Raw genomic sequence first — 22,636 nt, 5'->3', positions numbered from 1 at the left:
GGAGAGGAACTGAGGGACCCGAGTCATCAGGATATCTTGGTCATGATCACTGTCTCCCCACAGCTGCTTAGGGCAGGGATGGGCTGAGTGGAGACTTCAGAGGCCCCCAAAGCCTCTCTGAAGACTGCACTGCATCCTAAGACCTTCCCTGACCCTTACCTGATGACCCAAGACCTTCCCTGACCCTTACCCAATGACCTAAGACCTTCCCTGACCCCTACCCGATGACACACGCCGACGTGTCCTATGAGGGTCTGGCAGAGTGACCACACACCTCAGGTGGCCCAACCTGCTCTGTCTGCATCAGCAGGCACCTGGTCACACACTAAGCGCTCAGTTCTGACTGACGAAGGCACCTTGCTCATAGGCTGGCATCTCCACCAGCCTGGAGACCTGGCCAAGAGCTCTGCATCTGACTAACAACAGACAGCAGGAGCAGCAGAAGCCAGGACAGTGGGGCCTAAGTACTTTCCCGACAGCTAGAGCCACATACACCACCAACACGATAAACTGCAAGCTGCAAAGGCCTGCGCTGGGGTCACCAACAGGGCTCAGGGGTTCCTCTTCAGACACAGCCTGAGTCTCCCCATGAACACTGCCATCACAAGACAGAGTATGCTGCCTGCAGCTCTGGATCTGAGCTGGAGCTCTGGAAGGCACACTGTGGGGTCAGTGAGCCCTGGAGATGGGTAATGACATCATACAGTAAGGCTTTTCCATCTCCTACACTGTGACCTCACATAGTGGACACTAGACAGCAGAGTAAAACAAAGACACGAATCCCATAATACCCAGTCCCACCCCTTTCTCTGGTCAATAGTCCTCTCTCACCTGCCTGGTATGGTAGGAAGGTTATCTTGCCTATGCCACCCACTTCCCTGTCAATTATGTCATCTGACAAGGACCCCCTAGGCAGGCCACACACAACCCCAGCCATGCTTCTCTACATTTCCTGGATCTGTGTATACATAGGTCTCATAAAAGCGCATGACTTTCCAAGAGATATAATATACAGTCATGTGCTGATAATGTTATTCTCATCCAGCACCTTCATCCCTAAGGTATATGTGACTGCCTAAAATAGAAATTTCATTAGACTACAGCATCTTTGAAAGCTGGGGGCCAGGTCCTGCTAGAACTTGGGTACCACAGTTTCCAGCCAGGCCACGTGTGGGTCCTGTAGCCCCTCAGCCACTACCTCACTTTGTAGATACAACTGTGTCTTGTTTGTGTTTGCTTATAGGAAAGAAGAGACTTAAAGAAGAAAATGAAAGCTGTCAGGGCTGGATGGCTCAGATGTTAAGAGCACTGATTATTCTTCCAAAGGTCCTGAGTTCAGGTCCCAGCAACCACATAGTGGCTCATACCCATCTATAATGAGATCTGGTGCTATCTTCTGGCGTGGAGGCATACATGCAAGCAGAATAGGGTACGAATAAATCTCAAACCATTATGCATCACATTAGGCAGATGGCATCCCCCAAATCTGAGAGTTTCTGAGCTGATGTGACACTGCTGTAGAATACCACACCGGAGCCCACAGGACAGGCACATCAATATACAGGCTCACTAACTGGGCATGGAGGGGCATACCTGTAATCCTAGTGCTTGGAAACGGAGGCCAGAAGATCGAGAGGTCAAGGCCAGTCTCAGCGACATGCACAGAATGAATACAGCCTGGATTACACAACACCCATTCGCAAAGCAACAACAACAATAACAAAACAAAAAACAAAACAAAACAAAAAAAACCATAGCAAAACAAAACCCTCCAAAATGCAACTATCACCTGGGATCATCTTCAGGTATGTGGCAAAGGTGCACAGGAAACAAATGAATATCATGTTTAGATTGGGTACTGGCCCGAGGCGCTCTCATGTCTGAGAAGTATTTCTAAATCCTAAGCAATCCAAAACCAGTACTGTCCTGAGCGCTTCATAAAAGAGATGTTCAGCCCACGTGAGCTGGGTTTTATTACTACATCCACAGGCTTGCATGAAAACTAAAAATGCATGGTTAAAGGATGCTTCCAGTTTCGTTTCCTGTTGTTTATTTTCTCATTCTCTGGAAATCCTAAACAAAAGTATGAGTTCTGGGACACCGCCCTACACACTCCACCTAACTCACAGAACTTCGGTTTAGGAACTGTTCACTTTTGAACATCAAACTCTTTTTTAAATAAGGTCCAGAAAAGCTCAACACTGGCCATGAGCTCTGGGGCTCACTGGATCCACATGGAGCCACGCGACTACAGGCATAACCACAAGCCTGGCATCGACTGCCATGGGAGGAGGACTCAGTCACAGGACAGAGCCACTGTGAGAACCTGCATGTCCCTGAAAACAGGGCACCTATCTCATCCAGCCTGGAGGGGCACTGTCCCATCCCGGGTGCTGATTGCAGGACCCACACCAGTCCTCACAGCCTGGAGTGGCCCGAAAGCTGCAGGACAAGAAGAAACATGGATTTTTAAATGGCCCTACTGAGTAGTGAAACGTGAATATATCCAAAATAGACTTCAAATAGTAAATGAACAAAAGCCGTGATTGGTTAAGCACACAATCCAGAAGTCCTAATATGTCAGTGTCAAGGTTAGGCTTAACAAACACCTCAGCCAGGACAAACACGAACACTACCATACAAAGCAGGATCAAGGGGCCACAGACCTTGTGTCCACAAAGACCACCTCTATGACAGACTCTGAGATTTCCATTTCCATTGTCATCTTCCTGAAAAGCTAAGTCAATCGCCTCTTCCTTGTGAACAGTGAACATGTAGCAAAAGGAAGACTATGAGTGGCTAAGGATGTAGCTCAGCTGAAGCTCAGACCCCAGAGTTACATAAACCAAGCACACTGGTATCTGGCCATAATCTTAGCAATGGGAGGTGGAAGTCAGAAGACCAGAAATTCAAGGTCATTTTGACTAGGCCAGCCTAAGGAACTTGAGACCTTCTCAAACAAAAAATTAAACAAATGAACAAACAAAATAAAAACAACAACAACAAAAAAAGGAAAAGACTGTGTGGTTTGTGACCTTTGCCTAATAGTCAAAGAATAATCACACATAATAATCTGTGGCCCAAACAACTGCCTCTCTATCCTTTTCAGTATTGTATTGTACAAATACTCAAAATAAATGCTGGTTGCTATTCAACCTATGATTTGGAAAAAGTCTCACCATTTTTAAAGTCTTAAACATAGAACTCATTCCAAAGAGCCTGCTAAGACCCCTTGGCCTGTCTGCCAAAATGCACTTGGAACTAATTAATACTGCCCATACTGAAAAGACATCCAACAGCTCCTAGGTCTGCAGACAAAGAAAGTCCCAGAGCTAACCTTCCAAGCACTAATACCTCCAGACTATTGGTAGCCTTTTTCCTTTAAGAGAGGGATTGAAGTAATTAAACAGCACCACGCACATTCCATAGAACAGGGATGGAAAGAATGGAGCTCATGCAGTCTGGCCAAACCTTAAAAACAGTTGTTCCCTCTGTGGCCCAGGATGACAAGCTGTCTAGTCATCAGCACACAACGCTGCCAGCCTCTGACATACCCAGGGGCCCTCGATGAGCCCTCTCTGGCTGTGAGTCAGACACCGGGCTCAAGTGGATGTTCCCACAAGTCCTTGATACGCCACAAACACACAGTGACTGGCAGCCTCACCTGTGTGGACCACCTGACTGAAAAGGCTCAGCCCGTGCTAGACAGGCACAACGCATAAACACGTGTGGGCATGTGTCGGGGACATCTGGGAAACTGAGGGCTCTTCTCCCAGGGAAGTTATGGGTACAGCACAACAGTCAGCAGCGGGTGACACACTGTCACAGCAGCTCCTCTCAGTGTCTGTGGTAGGAGAAGGGAACAGTTCAGACCGCTCAGGCAGGAACCAGGCAGGAAGGAGGGAGGAACATGCAAGATTCAGGAAGGATGCAGACAAGGGCTGCACATCTGTGTCCTCAGGGCAGCACAAACACAGCTTTGCAAGGGGCCATTCCCAGGAATCCTTGAGGAGGGCTCTCCAGCCTTGCTGCCCTTGAAACTCTCATGGGTCCCCAAGGCTGCTCTGGACGAGAACCCACAGCTCGATGAGTGGTCTGTCTGGGCACGGCTGTCCGGACTGGAGACAAGCACCAACAGCACAGTCCCGGCTGGCAGCAATGTCACACCAGGCATTCCAAAAGAGCAGATACGGAGACCTCAGCCTCATCATCATTTCCACATTGTCCACAACGACAGCACACATGGACCCTGCATGGACTGAGGCAGTTTCGATGCACTGAGCACACTGAGCACATGGATGTGACTCCACACAGTCCCAGGGAGTCACGTGGGACTCCGTGATATACAGCTGTGCTGTCGAGACAGCCCTGCTCGGGACACACTCCCCATGCCCACACATGCTGCACTGCACTGGTTGCTATCTTCACAGAGAAGCTGAGAAACGAAAATGCTGGGTTCCACCCTGTCACATGACCCCAGGACCCGGGCTGTGGGAGCACGAACATGAGCACCTACAGCTCGTAAGAGCTAGGCCGTTGGCTCTCAACTGTTCTGACACTGACTCACCCAGAAACTGTGAATTTTCCTGCAGTGAGAAATTAGCAAGCATTTAAGAACAGAGCTGGGATAAATCAAGCTGTCTGCAACTCTGAGCAGTTCTTCCAGCCGAGCCATTAACATGCTGCAGAGAAGGTAGACAGGGGAAAGTTGGCTTCCACAACGCTGAGGCTCTAGGGGCTGCAGGAGCATGCTCTGCTGCAATCCATCACACGCAGAGCTCACAGACCACCCTAGTCTCACGGCCCGGTCGCTGCATTCCTAGGGGCTCCTGGTGGTCTGGGGCTGGCAGGGAGGCTGGGTGTGAGGCTCTGGTCTCATGGTCCCCCAACACCGTGGCTTGCATGGGCTTGCTTGTGTCGCTTCTGAGGCGACTTAGAGACAGCAGAGTAGCTGAGCTGGGGTTCCGGGGACCTGTGGGCCTTGGACTGCATCTGCCGGCTGGCTACCAGTGACAAATGGCTGTTCTCACTGGAGGGCCAGCAGTGGTGCTTGGCTATAGAGGCCCAGGGGTGGCCCAGGCCACTGCTACACAACTCAATCACAGACGACCTCAAAGGGAGGCAAATGTTTGCAGAAAGAGGAATCTTCACCACACAAAACAGAGACATGGGAAGATGTGCTGAGGCACGGCCCCCAGCGTGTGAGTGCCTCATGCTGCCTCACAAGGCACCATCCGTTCTTATCCAAACCTTCAGGGACAACCCTGCTGTATGACAGGATACAGTAACAATCGTAATCCTAGACACACGAGTTACAGGGTAAGGATGCAGCAAGTCCCGCCTTCATGCCACACACAGACAGACAGAAGGACAGACAGCCCCAGTCTCACCCTCTTATCCATCTGACATGATCCATGCTGTCTGTGGGCACCTGCCCCTGACAGCCTCCAGTTGTTCAGCTCCTGGGAAGCAACCTGAAAACGTTTCTGGGGGTTTTATGCAGGCTTCATGACATGGGGCCGGGTGATTAACCCACTGGCCAACGAGGACCCACTCAACCTCCAGCCTTTCTTCTGAGGTACGGCTGACCGTCCTCACATTGCAATTTTTCCCTGGTTCTTCAGTAACCAGTCCCACCCTGAAGCTACTCTAGTGGCTGTGGCTACTGGCCAGCAGAGGAATATGGGAAAATAGTTCACATTTGGATTCCCAGGAGTTTAGGAGTGAAGCAGAATGTCCCATGCTTCAGTGACTTTCTCCAGCATACATCATATGCCAGGGAACGAATCTCATAAATGTACAGTGACTGAAATAGTAGTTTATTCTCTGACCACAGTGGAATCAGAGTAAAAACTTGAAAATCCATAACATACACAGAGATACACAAGTTAAACAGCACGCTCTGAAACAACCAATGAAAGGAAATTAGTAAATTCTTAGAGATGAATGAAAATGAAAACACAGCACAGGAAACAAACTGAATCCATACAGGACAGATCCCAGAGTTCCAGGGGTTTCACATGAGGAAATCAAGGAGTCACCATGTTCGTTACACAATCTGAAAGACCTTGCACTGATGAAAAAGGGCATCCACACAGTCCATCCTGTCCTCACGAGCAAATGCTCAGACACAGCACAGAGAACCTTCTTCAAGAAGGCAACAGGGGTCCTAGAGTAGCTCATAGCATCTACCAACATGGCACCCACATCACGGAGATCAAAATAGTAAGGCTGCAGAGATGGCGCAGTGGTTAGGAGCACTGCTCTTCCAGAGGAGCTGGGATCAATTCCCAGAATGCACAGGTTGGCTCACAACTGTCTGTAACTCCAGCTTCAGGGTATCAGATGCCCTCTTCTGGCCTCTGAGAAAACAGGGCAGGCACATGGTACCACAGATACACATGCAGTATAAACACTCATAAACAGAAGTTAAAATAAAAACATCTTAAATAGTGAAAAAGGAAAGGAGAGAAACGCAACAGACTTGGAGAAAAGCGCTGAAATGACTGTGTGCAGAGGATGTTATCTGACTGCAGAAACACGAGACTCAGCCAATCATGTGATCAGGGCTGAGCCATGAACTCACAGCAGATGCTGGAGCAAATGACCAAAAACTAGAGTTTTCTATAGCAGCAAAGGACTGGAAATGGAAGTTGAGAAAATCATCCTGTTTATGATAGCATCCCAGGGAAGAAAACAGCAGCCTACCAAAAGAGGTGACCCTGAAGATGAAAAGTTCTGCTGAATGAATCAGAGACGGAAACAGAAAGATTCGTTAGGTGCCAGGTCAGAAGGTGTTAGGCTGTCTTTGCCACAGAATCTCCTAAAGTAACGCAGAGCCAGTGCAGGCATGGTCAAAAGGCAAGCTGCAGTTTGTAAACAAAATGGAAAGCCTAATCTTCAGATCCTTGTGGAAGGCATCTAGAACAGCCAAAGCAGGTCTCAGGCAGATGGGCGCTGGCTGTGGTGGCTTACATGTGTAACGCCAGCACTTGGGAAGCTGGAGGCTCAGGAGTCCAAGGCCCACATTAGCTACATAATGAGCTTGATGGCATCTTGGGCTACCTGCCTCAAAAACAGAACAACTAAACAGAGATATGTCACACTTGCGCAATTTCAGAGCTTACCATGGAGTGGCGGTAATGGAGAGACTGACCAATAGACAAGGATAAAGAAGAAAAAAATAGAAAAATGGACCTCCATGGCAAATGGATGTTTGACAGGACTTCAAGATGAGTCAAAGGGAAAAACGGTCAGTTCAATGTGGAAGCCACCTCATCTCACCTGCAAAAATGAACTCAAAATGGACTAAGAACTTAAGATGTAAAAGGTAGAACTATTCAAAGAAAAGGAAGGCGAAGTCATCAGGGCCTTGTTTTTGGTGACGTGTTCTTTAAACAGTAAACCAGCACATCACAAACAAGAAGAAGAAAACAAAGCAGAAAAGTGCAGAATAGAAAAGTTGAGTAGGGTGATGTGCATCTTTAATCTCAGCTCTTGGGAGGCAGAGGCAGATGAATCTCTATGAGTTCAAGGCCAGCCAGGAATATATAGTGAGATCCTGTCTCAAATTTCAAAGCGAGGCACAGGGTAATATATTATAATTTTAATTCTTTGTGCCCTTATTGTATTACAGAGAATTTGAAAGCTGGGTATGACGGTATGCCAGGGAAGGGAAAACGGGAAGATTGTCATGAGTTTGGACCTAGCCTAGCAACATAGTAAGTTCTAGGCTCATTTGGGTTATAAAATTAGAGACCCTGCCTCAAACATAAAGATAAATAAATAAATAAAATAAAATAAAATAGAATAAAATAAACAACAGAAGAAGATTTGACTAGCCTTTGTTCCTGGGTCCTGGAAGCATCTACACCTGTGGGACTTCCCAAGTAATGGAAATGTCTTTGTCTTTGAAACCCATGAAGCCCGTGACCACAGGTGAGTTTATGGAAATGCAAAGACTATCTCTCTGACTGGAGAGTATGTGTGTGAGGGTGGCCACTTGATCCCAGTGTGACCTCCCAGAGAATGGGGGTTAGGTACTAGGTTCAGGTATGAGACTGATGAATCAAGCGTGACCTGCAGTTTCGACAATGGAGACCCTGACTGGCGTACCAGAGGGTAAAGGCCAGGTACCTGAGAGAGGATGGAAAACTATCCTCTTTTGAGACCCTCACTGTCTAGCTATTCCATTTGGCTGCTTTCACTTGTGTCCTTAAGAATGTCAGTTGTGGTTGGAGGGGTGGCTTCTCTGTGGTAAAGTGCTTGCTGGACAAGCATGAGGACCTGACCTGAGATCAGATCTGCAGCACCTATGTAAGAGCTGGGCACCAGGTGTATGCCCATAACCCCAGAACTGTAGAGCAAAGGCAGATGGATTCCAGGGGCGCACTGCCTTGAGAGTCTAGCCAAAATGGCAGGGTCCAGGTTTCGTGGGAGACTGAATTCTAAAACATAAGGTGGAGAAGACATTGAGGACCTGGCCTCAACATGTGTCACGTGTTCAAACAATTTTGAATTTGGGGATGAAGGATCCTCAACTTGTGCCTGAGGTGCATGGCTTAGATCAGTGCTAAAATGGACTAGGACTAAAGCTCTCTATAAAAACATCCCTCAAGAACCCCTCTGTGATAGTAGGAATGCTGACAGTATTCACAAGAAAAGTTCCAGCAAGTGTGGGGACACGTGGGCACCAAGGCAAAAACCTGCAGTGGCAAAAGATAACTACAAACTGTTCAAGAGTTAGACCCTGAACTCAGCCTGGCAGGTGGTTCTTCCAGGGCTCTGCCCCTTAGAGGCTGAGGGACTGGTTGTACAGACTGACAGAGGGGACAGTGTGAGGCCTTTGCCCACGGGGATAAGTACTGCAGGACATGTGTGGGGTCATCATGGCACATGTCACTTCGCAGAGAAGAAGACCTGAGGTCTCAATGTGCAGACAGGGTGGGCTGGTGATGCCCCTGACTCTTAAATTCTGCTTTAGCCTCAGGGATACTTGGGGAGTACAAGTACCTGCAGATGAGCTTCATTCAAAATGGCTGAGGCATGTTTCCAGCAGGGAGAAGGTACAGTTTGTAAACCTGGGGTACCAGGGAAAATGGGCCAAGGTGACAGGTACTGAAGATGACAAACTATGTTCCACATTTGCTCAATGACAGAAGCCACATACGTGAATGTCTTTAATTTTTTTTTTATTGTATTTATTTCATTTTGTTTCACTGTGTATACAAGCATGCATGTGGTGGTCAGGTGACAGATTGTTATTATTATTATTTTTTGTTTATTTCTGTTTTGACACAGGGTCACACTGTGTAGCCCTGCCTGGCCCTGAACTCACTATTTAGATCACGTTGTTCTCAATCTCACAGGCATTCCCCTGCCTCTGCCTCCTGATTTATGGGGATTAAAAACATGTAGCACCATGCCTGGCCTAGAACAACCTGTGAGACTTAATTTTCTCCTTCGACCATGTAGGCTCCACAGATCAAACTTAGGTCATTAGGCTTGGTGGCAAGTGCCGAAACCCACTGAGCCATTTCGCTGGCCCACAAACTTCTTGGAAAAGGTTATATAACCAACAGAGAACCACACAATAATTTCCAGAAAACTACATTTACCTGTCGACACAGGAACAGGTACGTGTGGAGCTGGGGTTCAGAAAGCACGTGGAGATTGCAAAGACGCAGTCGTCAAGCTGCAAGGCCAACATGCTCTGCAGACCTCGGCCGCCCAGGGAGGCGCTGCAGCACACCCTCAGGGCACGACATGAGATCTCACACACAGCAGTCTCCTTTCTCTACCACAGTCAGCTGCTGGGGCCCTCTGAGTCTTCCTGCCCACAATCCACCAGATCAGATCACCTTGGTTTCACTGGGAGATCCCAGTCAAAGGCAAAAGAGGATGAAGAGCCTCCCAACTCAGGTCAGGACACAGCAACAGAGGCAGGAAGAAACCCTGGATGGACCCCGAGAGCCTTGCCTCAGACAGCAGTCTCCACTTCCTGTGTTACACTGTCAATCCGTTACCACCAACAGCATGTGCCTCTGCTGATGCCATGGACCAAGTGCAGCCACGGGACTGAGGAGGAGCAGATGCTGAGCCAGTTGTCAGGCGAGGGACTTGCCAGATCTACCAGGGCCTCGGTTTCCTTCTGGCCTCCTGGGCTCTTGCTGTCCCAGCCGCAGTGACGCGGCAGTTGGTGGCCACAGACCGAGCACCCACTCAGCTCACTCCCACCCTGTGTAATCCTGGCCACTTCCCCATTCGCATCCCCAACTGCAATTTAAATCACCAGGACACATCTCAACATAATGGCTTTAATAGCATCTGCAACCAAAACCACAGCTGGATGGAGGAGGGTTTCTTGCATTTTTTATTTCCCCAGAATTTAACTCATTCCTACTTGGGCTAGAGCTCCAACTGCACAGCCAGGAATTCTTCTCTAAATATGAAACATGTGTTTTACCTTGAAAACACCATTTCATGTAAAGTTAGGCTGCACCTCCTGACCAGAACTGAGTCCCTACCTGCCCGTTCCCCCAGGCCCAGCCTGGCAACGTGGACACCCTTATGGCACCACTGCCCTCAGCGTCCCAACGCTAAGACCTCCACACGCGGTTCTCAGTGTTGACAATATGGACCACTCTGGACCTCTAGGAACTGCCACAGACAGGCACTGCAGACTGCTACCCCACTCTTGTCTTCAGCTGTGTTCGCTGCCCTGGCCGTTAGGACAAAGGCTGACAGAGGTTAGATGTTCATAAACAGGAGGAGCCTCTCAGAGCATCATTGCAACTAACAAGTGAGCTCCTGCCTAGACACAACTGCGGGGCTCAGATGTTGTCATAAAGGTGGGCACGGAGAGCCTGCAGACCCAGCCTGCCAAGGGTGATGAACTCTTGTTCAAGTGCTCAGGAGGGTACTCAGAGGAAACCCCCACACACTAGGCTTCCTCAAAACCCCATAGGAGGAAGACCACACCTGGAAGGTCTTGAGGACAACGTGACTAGTGACCTGCTGAAGCCATTGCTCACAGCTGGCTGTGTGCCAGGGTCATGCTCACCATAAACATTAGACCATGGAAAAAGGAACAGGGGTCTATGTTTAAAGTATCTCATAGAAAGGAGGAGTCCTTCCCTACCCACATGAAGAGGAAACCACTGAGCTCAGAGAAATTTGTGCCTATGCAGACACATATACTGAAACTCTTTTATTTATTTTTTTCAAGACAGGGTTTCTCTGTGTAGGCTTGACTGTCCTGGAACTCACTCAGAAGACCAGGATGGCCTCGAAATCACAAAGACCCATCGGCCTCTGCCTCCTGAGTGCTGGGATTAAAGGTGTGGACTTTCATCTCCTGGCTCTGAGGACTCATTTTTAAGAACAGGGCTACTGAATGAGTGTTTATGTCCACCTCCCAGTGGAAACACACAGTGCTCTTTTGGGGGCATGTCCCCAATACAGGACCCCACAGATGAGGGGCAGAGCTCTTCCCATCTCTGAATGTGGCTGGTCCTGGTTGGAACAGACAGGCCTCATGGGAGGTCCAGGGCAGCGTGAACACTGACTGGACATGTCAATGCTTCATTTCTAAGAGGTTTGCTTCCCTTCCCTTCCTGAGTTCCTGCCTCTGTGTGCGCATGTGCACTGTGGGCACGAGGTACCCAGAGACGCCGGAAGAAGATTCCACACGACTGTGAATCCCCACGTGGTTGTGGAAACCAAGCCCAGGCCTCTGCAAGAAGAGCAAGTGCTCTATAATTGCTTACTGTTTCTCCAGTGCCCACTTTTTATGTTCTAAATTAAGAAAGGGGTTACGTTTAGTCACATATGTGTGCGTATGTATGTATGTATGTATTATAATGTGTGCACTTCATGCTCCTACGGCCTCACCCTCATGCTCCGGACTTATTAAAGCTCTTATCTGGGTGTTTCGTTTGTTCTTGTTGTACTGTTTTCAGAGTTTCTCTCTTTGGTCCAGGCTGGCCTTGAACCTGTGACAGGCAGTCTTGCCTCAGCTTCCAGAGTGCTGGGAGTGCAGAGACAAACCATCACAGCCTACAGGTCCTCGTATCTCCTCAGGGAACAGACTGAAATATCTCCAAGGAAAATGACCCCCTGCAGAGGTGCTTCTGCAAACACCAGAAGAAAAGGCGCCTGCACTGTCCTGCAACGCCACAGAGAGGTGACTGTAAAGTATGTGTGTGGGATAGTTCAACTTCAACTTTTTTCAATAGAAGTGGAAAACGTCTTTCAGAGTCTAGTTTGAACATGAGTGATCTGAGCAAGCTGGTTTACCCCTAACTGTACATACATGCTTGCAGAGCAGAACGTGCTCATGTACCTGTATACCACACGACACACATACACAGAGCACACGCACACCACTGGACGGAGCACACACGTACTGTACATGCAGAACAGGCATGGCACATATGCGGTGCACAAACACACCCAGTCCACACACATGCACACCTATGTATACAATGGGTAGAGGTGGCCACTAAGGCAGTTGTATGTACAGAGGGCGTGCACACTCTGAGTCCCCTTGCCATGAAACTAGGGAGCTGGAATGGGCACAGCAAACCCTGGGGCGAAGCAGCTCCTTTTAGTACCCTGGTTCCCAGCCCTCCTAATGCTTCGACCCTTTAATGCAGTTCCTCGTGTTGTGAAGACACCCACCCCAACCAGAGCATTATCTTCACTGTTACTTCATAACTGTAATTTTGTTGCTGTTCTGAATCATAATGTAAGTATATGATGTACAGGATATGTGATATGTGACCCCCCAGATGGGTTGTGACCCACAGGTTGAGAACCCCTATTGCGTCAAAAGCATGTGACATCCAGCAAGAGCCCATCTACAGGCAGGAGAGGGATGAGACTCGGGTGGGTTGGACAGAAACGCTGAACTGGCCCACTGAGGCACTGGGGACTCTCTACCTGTGTCAGCTCCTGGGCTTCCCCCTCAGAGAGCAGTGGCCAGTTCCTCTGCAGCTGCAGCTGCTCGCCCTCCTGGGCTCCTGCGGGCAGCTCCCGGTGTGAAGCGCAGCCCATCAGTCTGGACGCTGGAACGGAAAGCTGAGGTCAGTGGTGAAGACTGTCGGGAGGCACAAACCACACACAAGCGTTCAGAGCACCAGATGGGCAATTTAAGATGGCCACAGGCTTTGGTCTGAGGCGCACGTCCGGATGTCCCTATGGGCATGTATGGCCTTGGTGCCTGGGCCCCTACTGAGCTGAAGGCCACACATCAAGGTGAGTTTGCTGCTAACCCCCAGGGCTAATTCTGCAAGGATCTCTTCAGAGAAGGGGCTGTAGTCCTCTAGAGCTCAATTTGTTCAAGATGTGGCATACAAAACGCAAGAACCCTGGTGAACCCTGGGGAGACACACATGTAACACGCCACCAGGAAATGTGGGACAGTGAGCTAGTCCTCGGAACACTGTGGTTCCAGAGAGCACAGGAAATGGCCAGCTGCTGGAGCCAAATGGAGCCACATGTACAGGCAGCCCCGGGCTTCCTGAGTCAGAACCACCACCCTGTGGTCAGGCGGGACTCAGCCAGTGGAGCAGCTCTGCAGCTCTCCCACACCAACACACACCTGTCTGCGGGGATCCCTGCACCAAGACAGGACAGCTGGCAGGAATGGTGCAACCGGCCCAGTGCAGTGCCTCCTGGCGGCTGCCATGTGCCACAAACCAGAACTCCAAGGCCCAGAAAAGGTCTGCGACTGGAGTCTGATCTTGCTCCTCCCTACCACCTGGGGCACCTGGACAGAGCGGCGGCCAAGGGCATTTACTAGGCTGGGAGGACACTGGAGGGCACTGAGCTTGACAGGCAGTCCCTCCTGCAAGGAGGCTTGCACACCTCTCTTAGCTAGACAAGGTGGGGCAGCCTGGAGGACGCTGCTGCACACTAGAGGAAGAGGGGAAAGGAGGCACACACACCCAGGGGAGCTCACACCGGGCCTGAGGGCAGGAACCTAAAGATGAGTCACCAAGACAAGCCTGTCTGCCCCAGGAAGGAGAGCAAGAGCTTCTGCTGAACACAAAAGCCCCTTCGCTCTGAAGCTCTTCCAGCAGCCTTAAAGGCAGCCCTCCTGAGAAAGGCAGGGGTGGCTGAGAACCAGCCACACCCTGAGGAGGAAGGCGGGCAGGGTGAGGACAAGCCCACAGGACTGGTAGATGAATGCAGAGGTGAACACCTTCACCACACACACACACACACACACACACACACACACACATACACACACATACACACACACTGCATGCTTGAGTGTGTAAACCAAGTCTACCAATTAGCAGTCAGGCCCCATCACAGGGACAGCGGTTTTCTACTACATTCTAAATGAAACTGACTGCAACAAGCCCAACCGATTACGGACTTGTATTTGCCAGGTGCTGACATGGTGGTGGTAGTTATCAGCCTCCCCGGCTCCCAGGGCTCACTGCTGAGCTCCTCTGTCCATGGGAGTTCCTGGCTGGCACAGCCCTGCTTTACAACTAGCGGACACAGCTAGCTGGGCTGGAAGCTGCAAATGGCAGAAAAGGCGAGCTCAGCCATCATCAGCCTGAGGGGATCATGGTAGGTAGGCTTGGAGTGAGAGCCCAGTACGAAGAGGGCTGTCTCAGGTGAGAGGCAAAGGATACCGACTCACGGGCACAAAGAACCCCACTGTCTGCATTTGGGGTCCCAGTGCCCTGTGCTGACTGGTTCAGGGATCTGGGGCACAGTGATCCTCTCAGCCTGTTAGCTGTGCACACACTCTGTCTGTGATGGTCACACTGCACAGCCGCGGTGCTCCTGTGCCACTGAGGCCTTACCCCAGAGCCTCTTGGGATCCTTAGCTACAGCCTGGATTCAGGAAGCAGCTCTCCAGAGCTGCTGACTGTGGCTTCCACACTTCCAGCTACAGGAAACTTTGACTGAAGGTCCAGAAGAGACCTGACTGACTGACACTAAAGGAGAGACCCTGGCTGACAGAAGAAGCTATAGACACAGCCAGACTGACTGAAGGATTCTCAGTGACTGAAACCTCAGGACAGACCCTGGCTGGTTGAAGCTACAAAGATCCTGACTGACTGGACTGCAAGAGCTTCAATAACCGGTACTGCCTCAACAAACAGAAAGCTGAAGCAAGACTCTCCTAATGGATGTTACTAAAGACCCACAGACACATGGCGTCTGGGATGTTTTCCACGAGCTGTGGGGTCAGCTGGGACCCACCTAAGCCACAGAGCTCTGCCACCTCCTGGGCTGACTGCTGACTCGCTGATCCATGTTTTGAAACATCTGAGAAGAATTACTGTGGCTCTGGGCAGGACGGTTTCTATCTCTGTAGTCACTAATGATCTGTTTAATAAAAGCACCAAGAACGGCTCTTGCAGCAAGGCAGTGAGACTGCAGGGCAAGGAGGTCTTCAGGGAGGTCAGCTGGCAAAGGGGACAGACACTGGGCCCCACAGACAGAGCTTTGGCATACAGCTCAGAGGAGCAGGCCCAATCTTGACCCAGGCAGATCCCTCTTCTAGGGCCCACATGGCCTTGTAACATGGCTGCAGCTGCATGAGAAGCCTGAGAAGCTGGTTCACAGGTCAGAAAACAAAATGCTCCTTCATCCACAAGGGCAGGACAGATGGAGAAAGGGGACGCTGTGCTTCCACAGACGCCTACCCTTCCACAGGGACTTTGTAGCATATGGTACACTCAGGCATGGAGACCTCAGGTGCAAGAGGGCCAAGCTACCCTCCCTAACCAGCTTCCTGGCCAGCAGCTCAGCACAGGCCAACCCTGAGGACCCTGTCTTTGCACCCCAGGAGTCCTATGCTTCACAGTGTCATCCATGTCTGTATCCTCACAAATCCTGTCCTTGGGCCCAGAGATCCCCATCAGGCACACTGAAGTACCTGTATCATCAGACATCCCTTGTGAGAGCTCAAACACAGCACAGTGCTTGCACACTTGAGGACCTCATCCTAGGGTGCTGTGCTGGCCAGTTGTTATGTCAGCTTGCCAGAAGTTAGAGTCATCGGCGAGGAGGAAACCTCACTTGAGAAAAACAACTCCCTAAGACTGATCTGCAAGATATTTTCTTAATTAGTGATTGATGAAGGAGGGTCCTGCCTAGTGTGGGTGGCCCATCCCTGGGCTGGTGGTTCAGGGTTATATAAGAAACAAGTCTAAGCAAACCATAGGAAGAACCAGGAAGCAGCAGTCCTCCATGGCCCCTGCACTAGCTCCTGCTTCCAGGCTCCTGCCCTGTGTGAGTTCCTGTCCTGACTGTCTTTGTTGATGAACTGTTATGTGGAAGTGTACACAAAATAAGCTCTTTCCCCTCCCAATTTGCTTTTGCTCATGGTGTTTCATCATAGCAGGAGTAACCCTAAGATGGGTGCCTACATCCTAGGACCCTGAAGGGCTTCCAAGCTCTGTCTTAAAAGACAGTTTGGGTCAGGTTGGTCAGATGGCATCATCCATCCCCATTGTGTCATATGCCATATGGTTGGGGATGCAGTGGCCAGGCAGAAGAGCTGGGAGCTGTTCAGTAGCGGGTGTCTGGGGGCTCCCAGTGCCTGCTGTGGAAAGCCCCCTCTGGGCATGTGACAACAGCAAGCAGCAAAGAAGAGTTAGCAAACAAATGGCTTAGACAACGCCATGTGTGCTTTGGTCACAGAGTGTGAGGGCATCTTACTGCTGACTTCACCCAGATAAACCTTGAAAATAAATGGCATGTGCTCCAGCAGGGCATGCTTCTACAAGCTTTTAAGGGTACTGTCAGAGCCATGGAACCCAGGAGCCCCCAATCATAGAACCCAGGGGCTCTGGGGACAGAGGACAGCAGATGGAAATAAGATGAGTTTAGAGACTAGGTACACGGCATGCTCCCTGGATGGGACAAGGAGGCACACCAACATTAGAAGTGGATGAGAGCAGATTTGGGGTTTGGGAGCAACATAGGACTCTAATGCTAAAGTCCACAGTTCATATGCTGCAAACTCCAGGACACTCCGAAAAAGCCTATGACAAAATTCATTGAAGAAAAAGTATAAAGCCACCCTACATGCATCAAACAGATATGAAGCAGCAGTGAGTTTCACATGCAGATGTCAACAGTTTCATTACTGTTCACAAAGACTCCAGGATCTGAATCTTAGAGTCTGAGACACCTGTTACCCTGTGACTTCAAATAAGAGATAATGACCTGCACCATCTTCAGACCTTCAGCGATGCAAATCTGAAACTATTCTCAGCTCACAAGTCTTGAAGGATGCAACAATCAAGCTGTGCTTCCCTGAGACATCAAGGCCAATCTTCCTGCTCTCCAGGCCCTGGTCCTTGCTACTGGCAGCCTCAGTGGTCTGCAGGAAGCATTCACTACAGTAGTCTCTGGGGAGCTTCCTGTGTAAAGTTTAACTCCCAGCAGCCAAAGCTTACCATGCTTCAACACTGCCCCTGTGTGGCCGCATGCACACAGCACACCTTCAGAAGAGGCTGGGCCTGGGTCCTGGATGAGGCTTCCTTCCCCTGCACAGTTTCCACCTCCTGGTGGTAAGATAGAAGCTAGCCGAGGGCTGCAGCACATGGAGGTGTGGGCAAGGTGCCCACCCACCCACCGAGCTGTGGGCAAGAAAACCACTGAGCTCCCACCTACTTGGAAGCCATCTTCCCCACTAAACCTCAGTACATGTGAGCTTCCTGCCCACACCAGCCAGCTGGAAAGCACGCCCATGCACTAGAACTGAGGATGGTGCTTCCCACCCAGCACACTCAACACTAGGGAGTCTCCAGGAGACAGACAACACACACTGGCATGCTCCAAGGGCTCCACTCATCCCATACAAGTGTACTGTGACGCCCCTTACAAGGGACAGGTCCCCAGGAACTCCATCAAATCCCAGCATGCTGCTGCTAAGACTGTGGTTACAAAGACATCCCTGATGCCAACGTCTATAATAAGGGAGTCTGGCCTGCAGCAGATGGGGTACTGACCAGGAGTGGAAACAGGAAGTACACCTATGGCTTTCCTAAAGACGATGATGATATCTGTGAACCACAGGCAGCTTGTGCACAAGCCGAGGCCTTCTGGCTCTGGGTGGTCAGCAGAACTCCCACCAAACAAGACCCACTGGATGGATGTCTATCTTGCGGTGAACCTATAACTTCACGAGTTATGGAATCCACCTGTCCAGTGAAGTCGTGAAAACCCCCAGGGATCTCCTTAGGAAGTTACCTTACTTGTAGGCCCATGTCACTTCCTCAGTCCTCCCTCCATGGGGATAGCTGCCACATTCCTAACACTTTACAATGACCCCTAGCTAAAGCCTCCCTCCCTCATACATACACATACATGGGCACACACACATACATCATTTCCTCCCTCAGTCCTCCCTCCACTGGGATAGCTGCCACGTTCCTAAGACATTATAATGTCTCTTACCTAAAGCCCAACCCCAGGGGGCATGCATACACTCACATCACTTCCTCCCTCAGTCTTCCTTTTCCTCCCTGACATTGTATATGTCGACTTGGCTCTTCTCCTTACTCCTCCCTCACTCGGAGAGTCTCCGCTTCTTGCTTCTCCTCTGCCTGCGCCTCACTGGACTTGAGAGCATAGCAGTCTGTTCTCTCACACGGACGGGTGTCATGCTTCACACGGTAGCATCTCATCTTTTACATGGAGGTCCCCACTTTGCTAATCCCAATCCAGGGGAGAATTACACACACCATGTCCAAATGTAGCCCTATCCTGGACCTTGACCCAGTGCACAGTATCTGAACCTGAAAACTCAGCTGTGTCCTAGAATTCAATGACGCACACCCCTACTATCACACTTGGGTAATGGCTGGAAAGAACCAACTCAATGCCAAAGGATAGTGGTAGGCTGGTGGGGGGGCAGGTCAGTGTAGGTGTGCATCGCACCAGAATGTATCTGAGGTGCCAATTCCTGAGTTAGGCTGAGGAGAGGCAAGGGCTGAGGGCCTGAAGCGTCCTTTGGCTGGCTTACCCAAACCCTTTGCTGTTGTTCATATGCTCTGAGTGTGTCTTCCAAGGGCTCATATGCTGGGCACTAAGTGGCGCTAAGTGATGGTAGGAAGTGGTGGCACCTTTGAGGGTTAGAGCCTAGGCAGAGGTCATCAGGTCACAAGGAGACTGTCTTTGGGAGAGATTACGGGATCCTAGTAAGTTTCTGATAGAGGTAGCTGTTGTAAAAGGGCAAGCCTGGACCCTGAATCTCTTCAGCATCTTGTCTTGTCAAGTGCTCTCACCATTGTGGCATCTGCCATGTGACCCTCACCAGAGCCCTAACAAATGAGCTGTCCAATCTTGGATCTTAGGCTTTCAGAATGGCAAGCTACCTATTATTTTCTTCATATATCACACAGCCTCTCATATTTTATTGAAGCAACATAACAAATGGGCTGGATTGAACCTTCTGACTCTCGTAGTCAGTTTTCTATACTACAAGGAAATACAGCCAATCAGCTTATCAAGAGAGGAGATTTAACCTAAGCCACGGTTCTAAAGGATCCCAGCCTAAGGTCAAGGGCCCCCTAATGCTTTAGAGCTGTGGTGAGGCTGCACAGCCTACAGGAACAACTGCTCACTGTATCACTAGCCTACGGGAAGAGAGGGCAACCTCCAGTGACCCAAGGCCCTGCAAGAAGGCCCCATCGTCCTCCAACAGCGCCACCCTAAGAGGTTAGCCTTTGGGAGACATTCGAGAACAAAGCTTCGGCACTGCCCTGTTCTGAAACCCAATTATCTGTCAAGGGCAGGTGTAAGTTCGCAGTCTGGAGGGGTTGTATAAGCCCGTGACTGCCTGCAAGCTGGAGCCAGCAGCTGCTGACTGACAGGCATGCTGAACACAAACTACATCGTGCTGAGTGAGGCTCTAATTTTAGGAAGTCAGTCCACACACTGCCCTACCGGCCACTCACCTGCATGCTGAATGGAGCAGCTGCTCACTGCAGGGGACGCCCCGCCCCTGCTCCTGAGCATGAGGGCATCTTCCAGGAGCTCAATCTTCTTGCTGAACTGCACTTCTAAAATGGGAATGACCTCTGGCATCTTGGCAGATATCACCCGATAAGCCACGTCTGGCTTCCCAATGAACCGCTGGCGTATGCTGACCTCATAAGGAGAGTGAACCTTGATATCATCGACATCTTCCCTCTCAAACCTGTGCAGGAGCAATGAACTGGAGTCGTGGATTTCCAGACCAGAAACCAGGACAGTGAGCTTTCCCGGCTTGGAATGAGACTCCGTTCTCGGAGAAACAACAGCAGGGACTCTGATCACAACCCCGTCCTTTCCAAAGGGCTCACAAGTGGCTACAGGAACACCTTCCTTGGGCTTTACTTCTGCTGGCATCTTCCAAAGCTTAGAGCTAAAAGGCCACCAGGAAGGAGTCTCCAATTCTGTCAGCAATCTACAAGAGCAGAGAAAACACAAAAACCAGAGACCATCTTAAGGAGTAACACCTGTGTTTTTCAGAAGACTGCTCTAATCTTTGCAGAGCATGTTACCAGTTTATAGTCAATCATTCCCAATAAACATGCATGGCGCAGAAAGAGCAAAGGGTGGAAACCTGAGGCTTGGGGTGGCAAGCACACTTGTCTAGAGGGGATGCAGCTAACCAAAGATACAACAAACATGTGCAAATGAGTCATGTTGTTCTTTCCACAGTATGCCTTGACCTGGAGAATTCTGACTCAGAATCCATCCATGAATTCACCAGCCCACCAATCTCTACAGAGCTGTTTGCTAAAGCTTTCTGCAGCACAGAAATCCTGTCTGCACTGTCCAAAACAACCGGAGGCACATGTAGCTACTAAACACTTTATATATAACCATGGCAACTAAGAAACTCAATTCCTAATTTAATTAATTAATTGTTCGTAGAGCTTGGGAATCAAATCCAGGGCCTCGCTGTGCTAGGAAAGAGCTCTATCTCTAAGCCGCTTCCCAGACCAATAGTTCAATTTTAATATAGTTAGTGTCTACTAGACTGCACAGAACAACCGCAGCACCAAGAAATACATCCTTGCATCAGCAGAAGAAAAACGGAGGCAGTAAAGAAAAAGCACATATCAAACACACGCAGAAGTAAAAGGGTTAAACCAAACCAGCTAGGCATCCAGGCTAAAGCAAATAGACCAACTTAAAAGATAGATTATCAGCCTGAAAGAAACAAGAGACAGTGTATCGTATTCACAAAACATTGTAAAACATGAAAGAACAGATATAAGAAAACAAAGAACTGAAATGTACACATCATACATAGGATGCTAACAGTAAGTGCATGCTACCAGGGACACTGTATGATGAGAGAATCTATACAACAGAAGACCTAACAGTATTATTTATATACCAAATAACACCACTTCAAAATTCATTATGCAAAAAAAGTGACAGAAGCCAAAGAAAAAACAATCACAATTGTAAACTTCAACAGTTACATTTCTTTCAATGACTGACAGGACAAGATGATAAAAAAAAAAAAAATTTGTAAGAATTTAGAGTTTTGAAAGGTATTATGGCAGCTCAGGCTGACTGATAACAGCATCACCTACTCATTGCTCTCAACTGGACACACAGCACTCATTAGGGAATGTAGCTAGGTGCAAAGCACAAATACAAATCTGAAAATATTTAGATTTAATGCATACCGAAGTACATGTGCCAAAAATGCAAAAAGAATTTAGAAAACATTTAAAGGGGCTAGAGCAATGGCTCCATGGTTTAAGAGCACTTCCCGCTCCTGTAGATGACCTGGGTTCCTTTCCCAGAACCTGAATGGTGGTTTACAACCATCTGTAACTCCAGTTCCAGGAGATCTGAAACCTTCCTCTGACCTCTAAGAACACAAGTATGCACACGATACATACACAGACAGGGATTCAGGCAAACAGTAACTACATATAAAAACAAATCTTCTAAAAAAGAAAACATTTAACGTGACTAACAATGAAAATACAACATACATGAGAAGCCAGTGCTATCCCGTTTGAGGACACTGAGTTTTTAACATGTATATGTGTATATTAGAAAGGTTTAAAATTGGGTGGTGGTGGCCCACACCTTTAAATCTCAACACCCAGGAGTCAGAGGCAGCTGGATCTCCAAGGTCAAGGCCAGCATGGTTGAAGTTCCAAGACAGCGAGAGCTACATAGAGAAACCTTGTCTCAGAAAAAAAAAAAAAAAAAAAGAAAGAAAAGAAAAGAAAAAAGAAAGGAAAAAAACCCAAAACACACAAATACTTTATAATTAGTTATCTAAGTGTCTATTTCAAATTGTTTTACAATAAAAACTAAAATATACACAAAGAAAGTAGAAAATCCAAAATGAAGGAATTGAAGCAGAGGGAATGGTCTGGGTTCAGTGGGTAAAGGAACATGCCACCAAGATGGCCTGAAGGTCTGAGTTTGATCCTTGGAACCCACATGGTGAAAGGAGAAAACTGACTCCAAGTGTCCATACAAATATTATGGCGTGTATGTGTCTCTACACACAGAGGGAAGACAAATAAAAATGAAGGAACTGTGACTGTAATCCCAGCACTCTGCAGGCAAGAGACAACTAGATCTGTGTGAGTTAAGAGGCCAGCCAGAGGTTTGCAAAGTGAGTTCC

At 49.1% G+C, this 22,636-nt stretch overlaps 1 protein-coding gene across 3 annotated transcripts in view; it reads right to left on the bottom strand.

Annotated features, from left to right (window-relative positions):
• Positions 1 to 22,636, bottom strand: part of Snap47 (synaptosome associated protein 47) — a 51,956-nt gene that overhangs the window by 6,602 nt on the left and 22,718 nt on the right. For all 3 annotated transcript variants that reach the window (XM_060363636.1, XM_060363637.1, XM_060363638.1), the window contains 2 exons: positions 19,944 to 20,434; positions 12,943 to 13,067 (listed from right to left, as the gene is read on the bottom strand). In XM_060363636.1, the coding sequence (XP_060219619.1) occupies positions 12,943 to 13,067; positions 19,944 to 20,434 (616 nt within the window). The remainder of the gene's footprint in view (positions 1 to 12,942; positions 13,068 to 19,943; positions 20,435 to 22,636) is intronic.

This window comes from Meriones unguiculatus, chromosome 11 (assembly GCF_030254825.1).
Source record: "Meriones unguiculatus strain TT.TT164.6M chromosome 11, Bangor_MerUng_6.1, whole genome shotgun sequence".
In the NCBI taxonomy this organism is placed as follows: Eukaryota; Metazoa; Chordata; class Mammalia; order Rodentia; family Muridae; genus Meriones; species Meriones unguiculatus.
The sequence above is the reverse complement of the archived record's forward strand: the minus strand, read 5'-3'. Positions and strand labels throughout refer to the sequence as shown.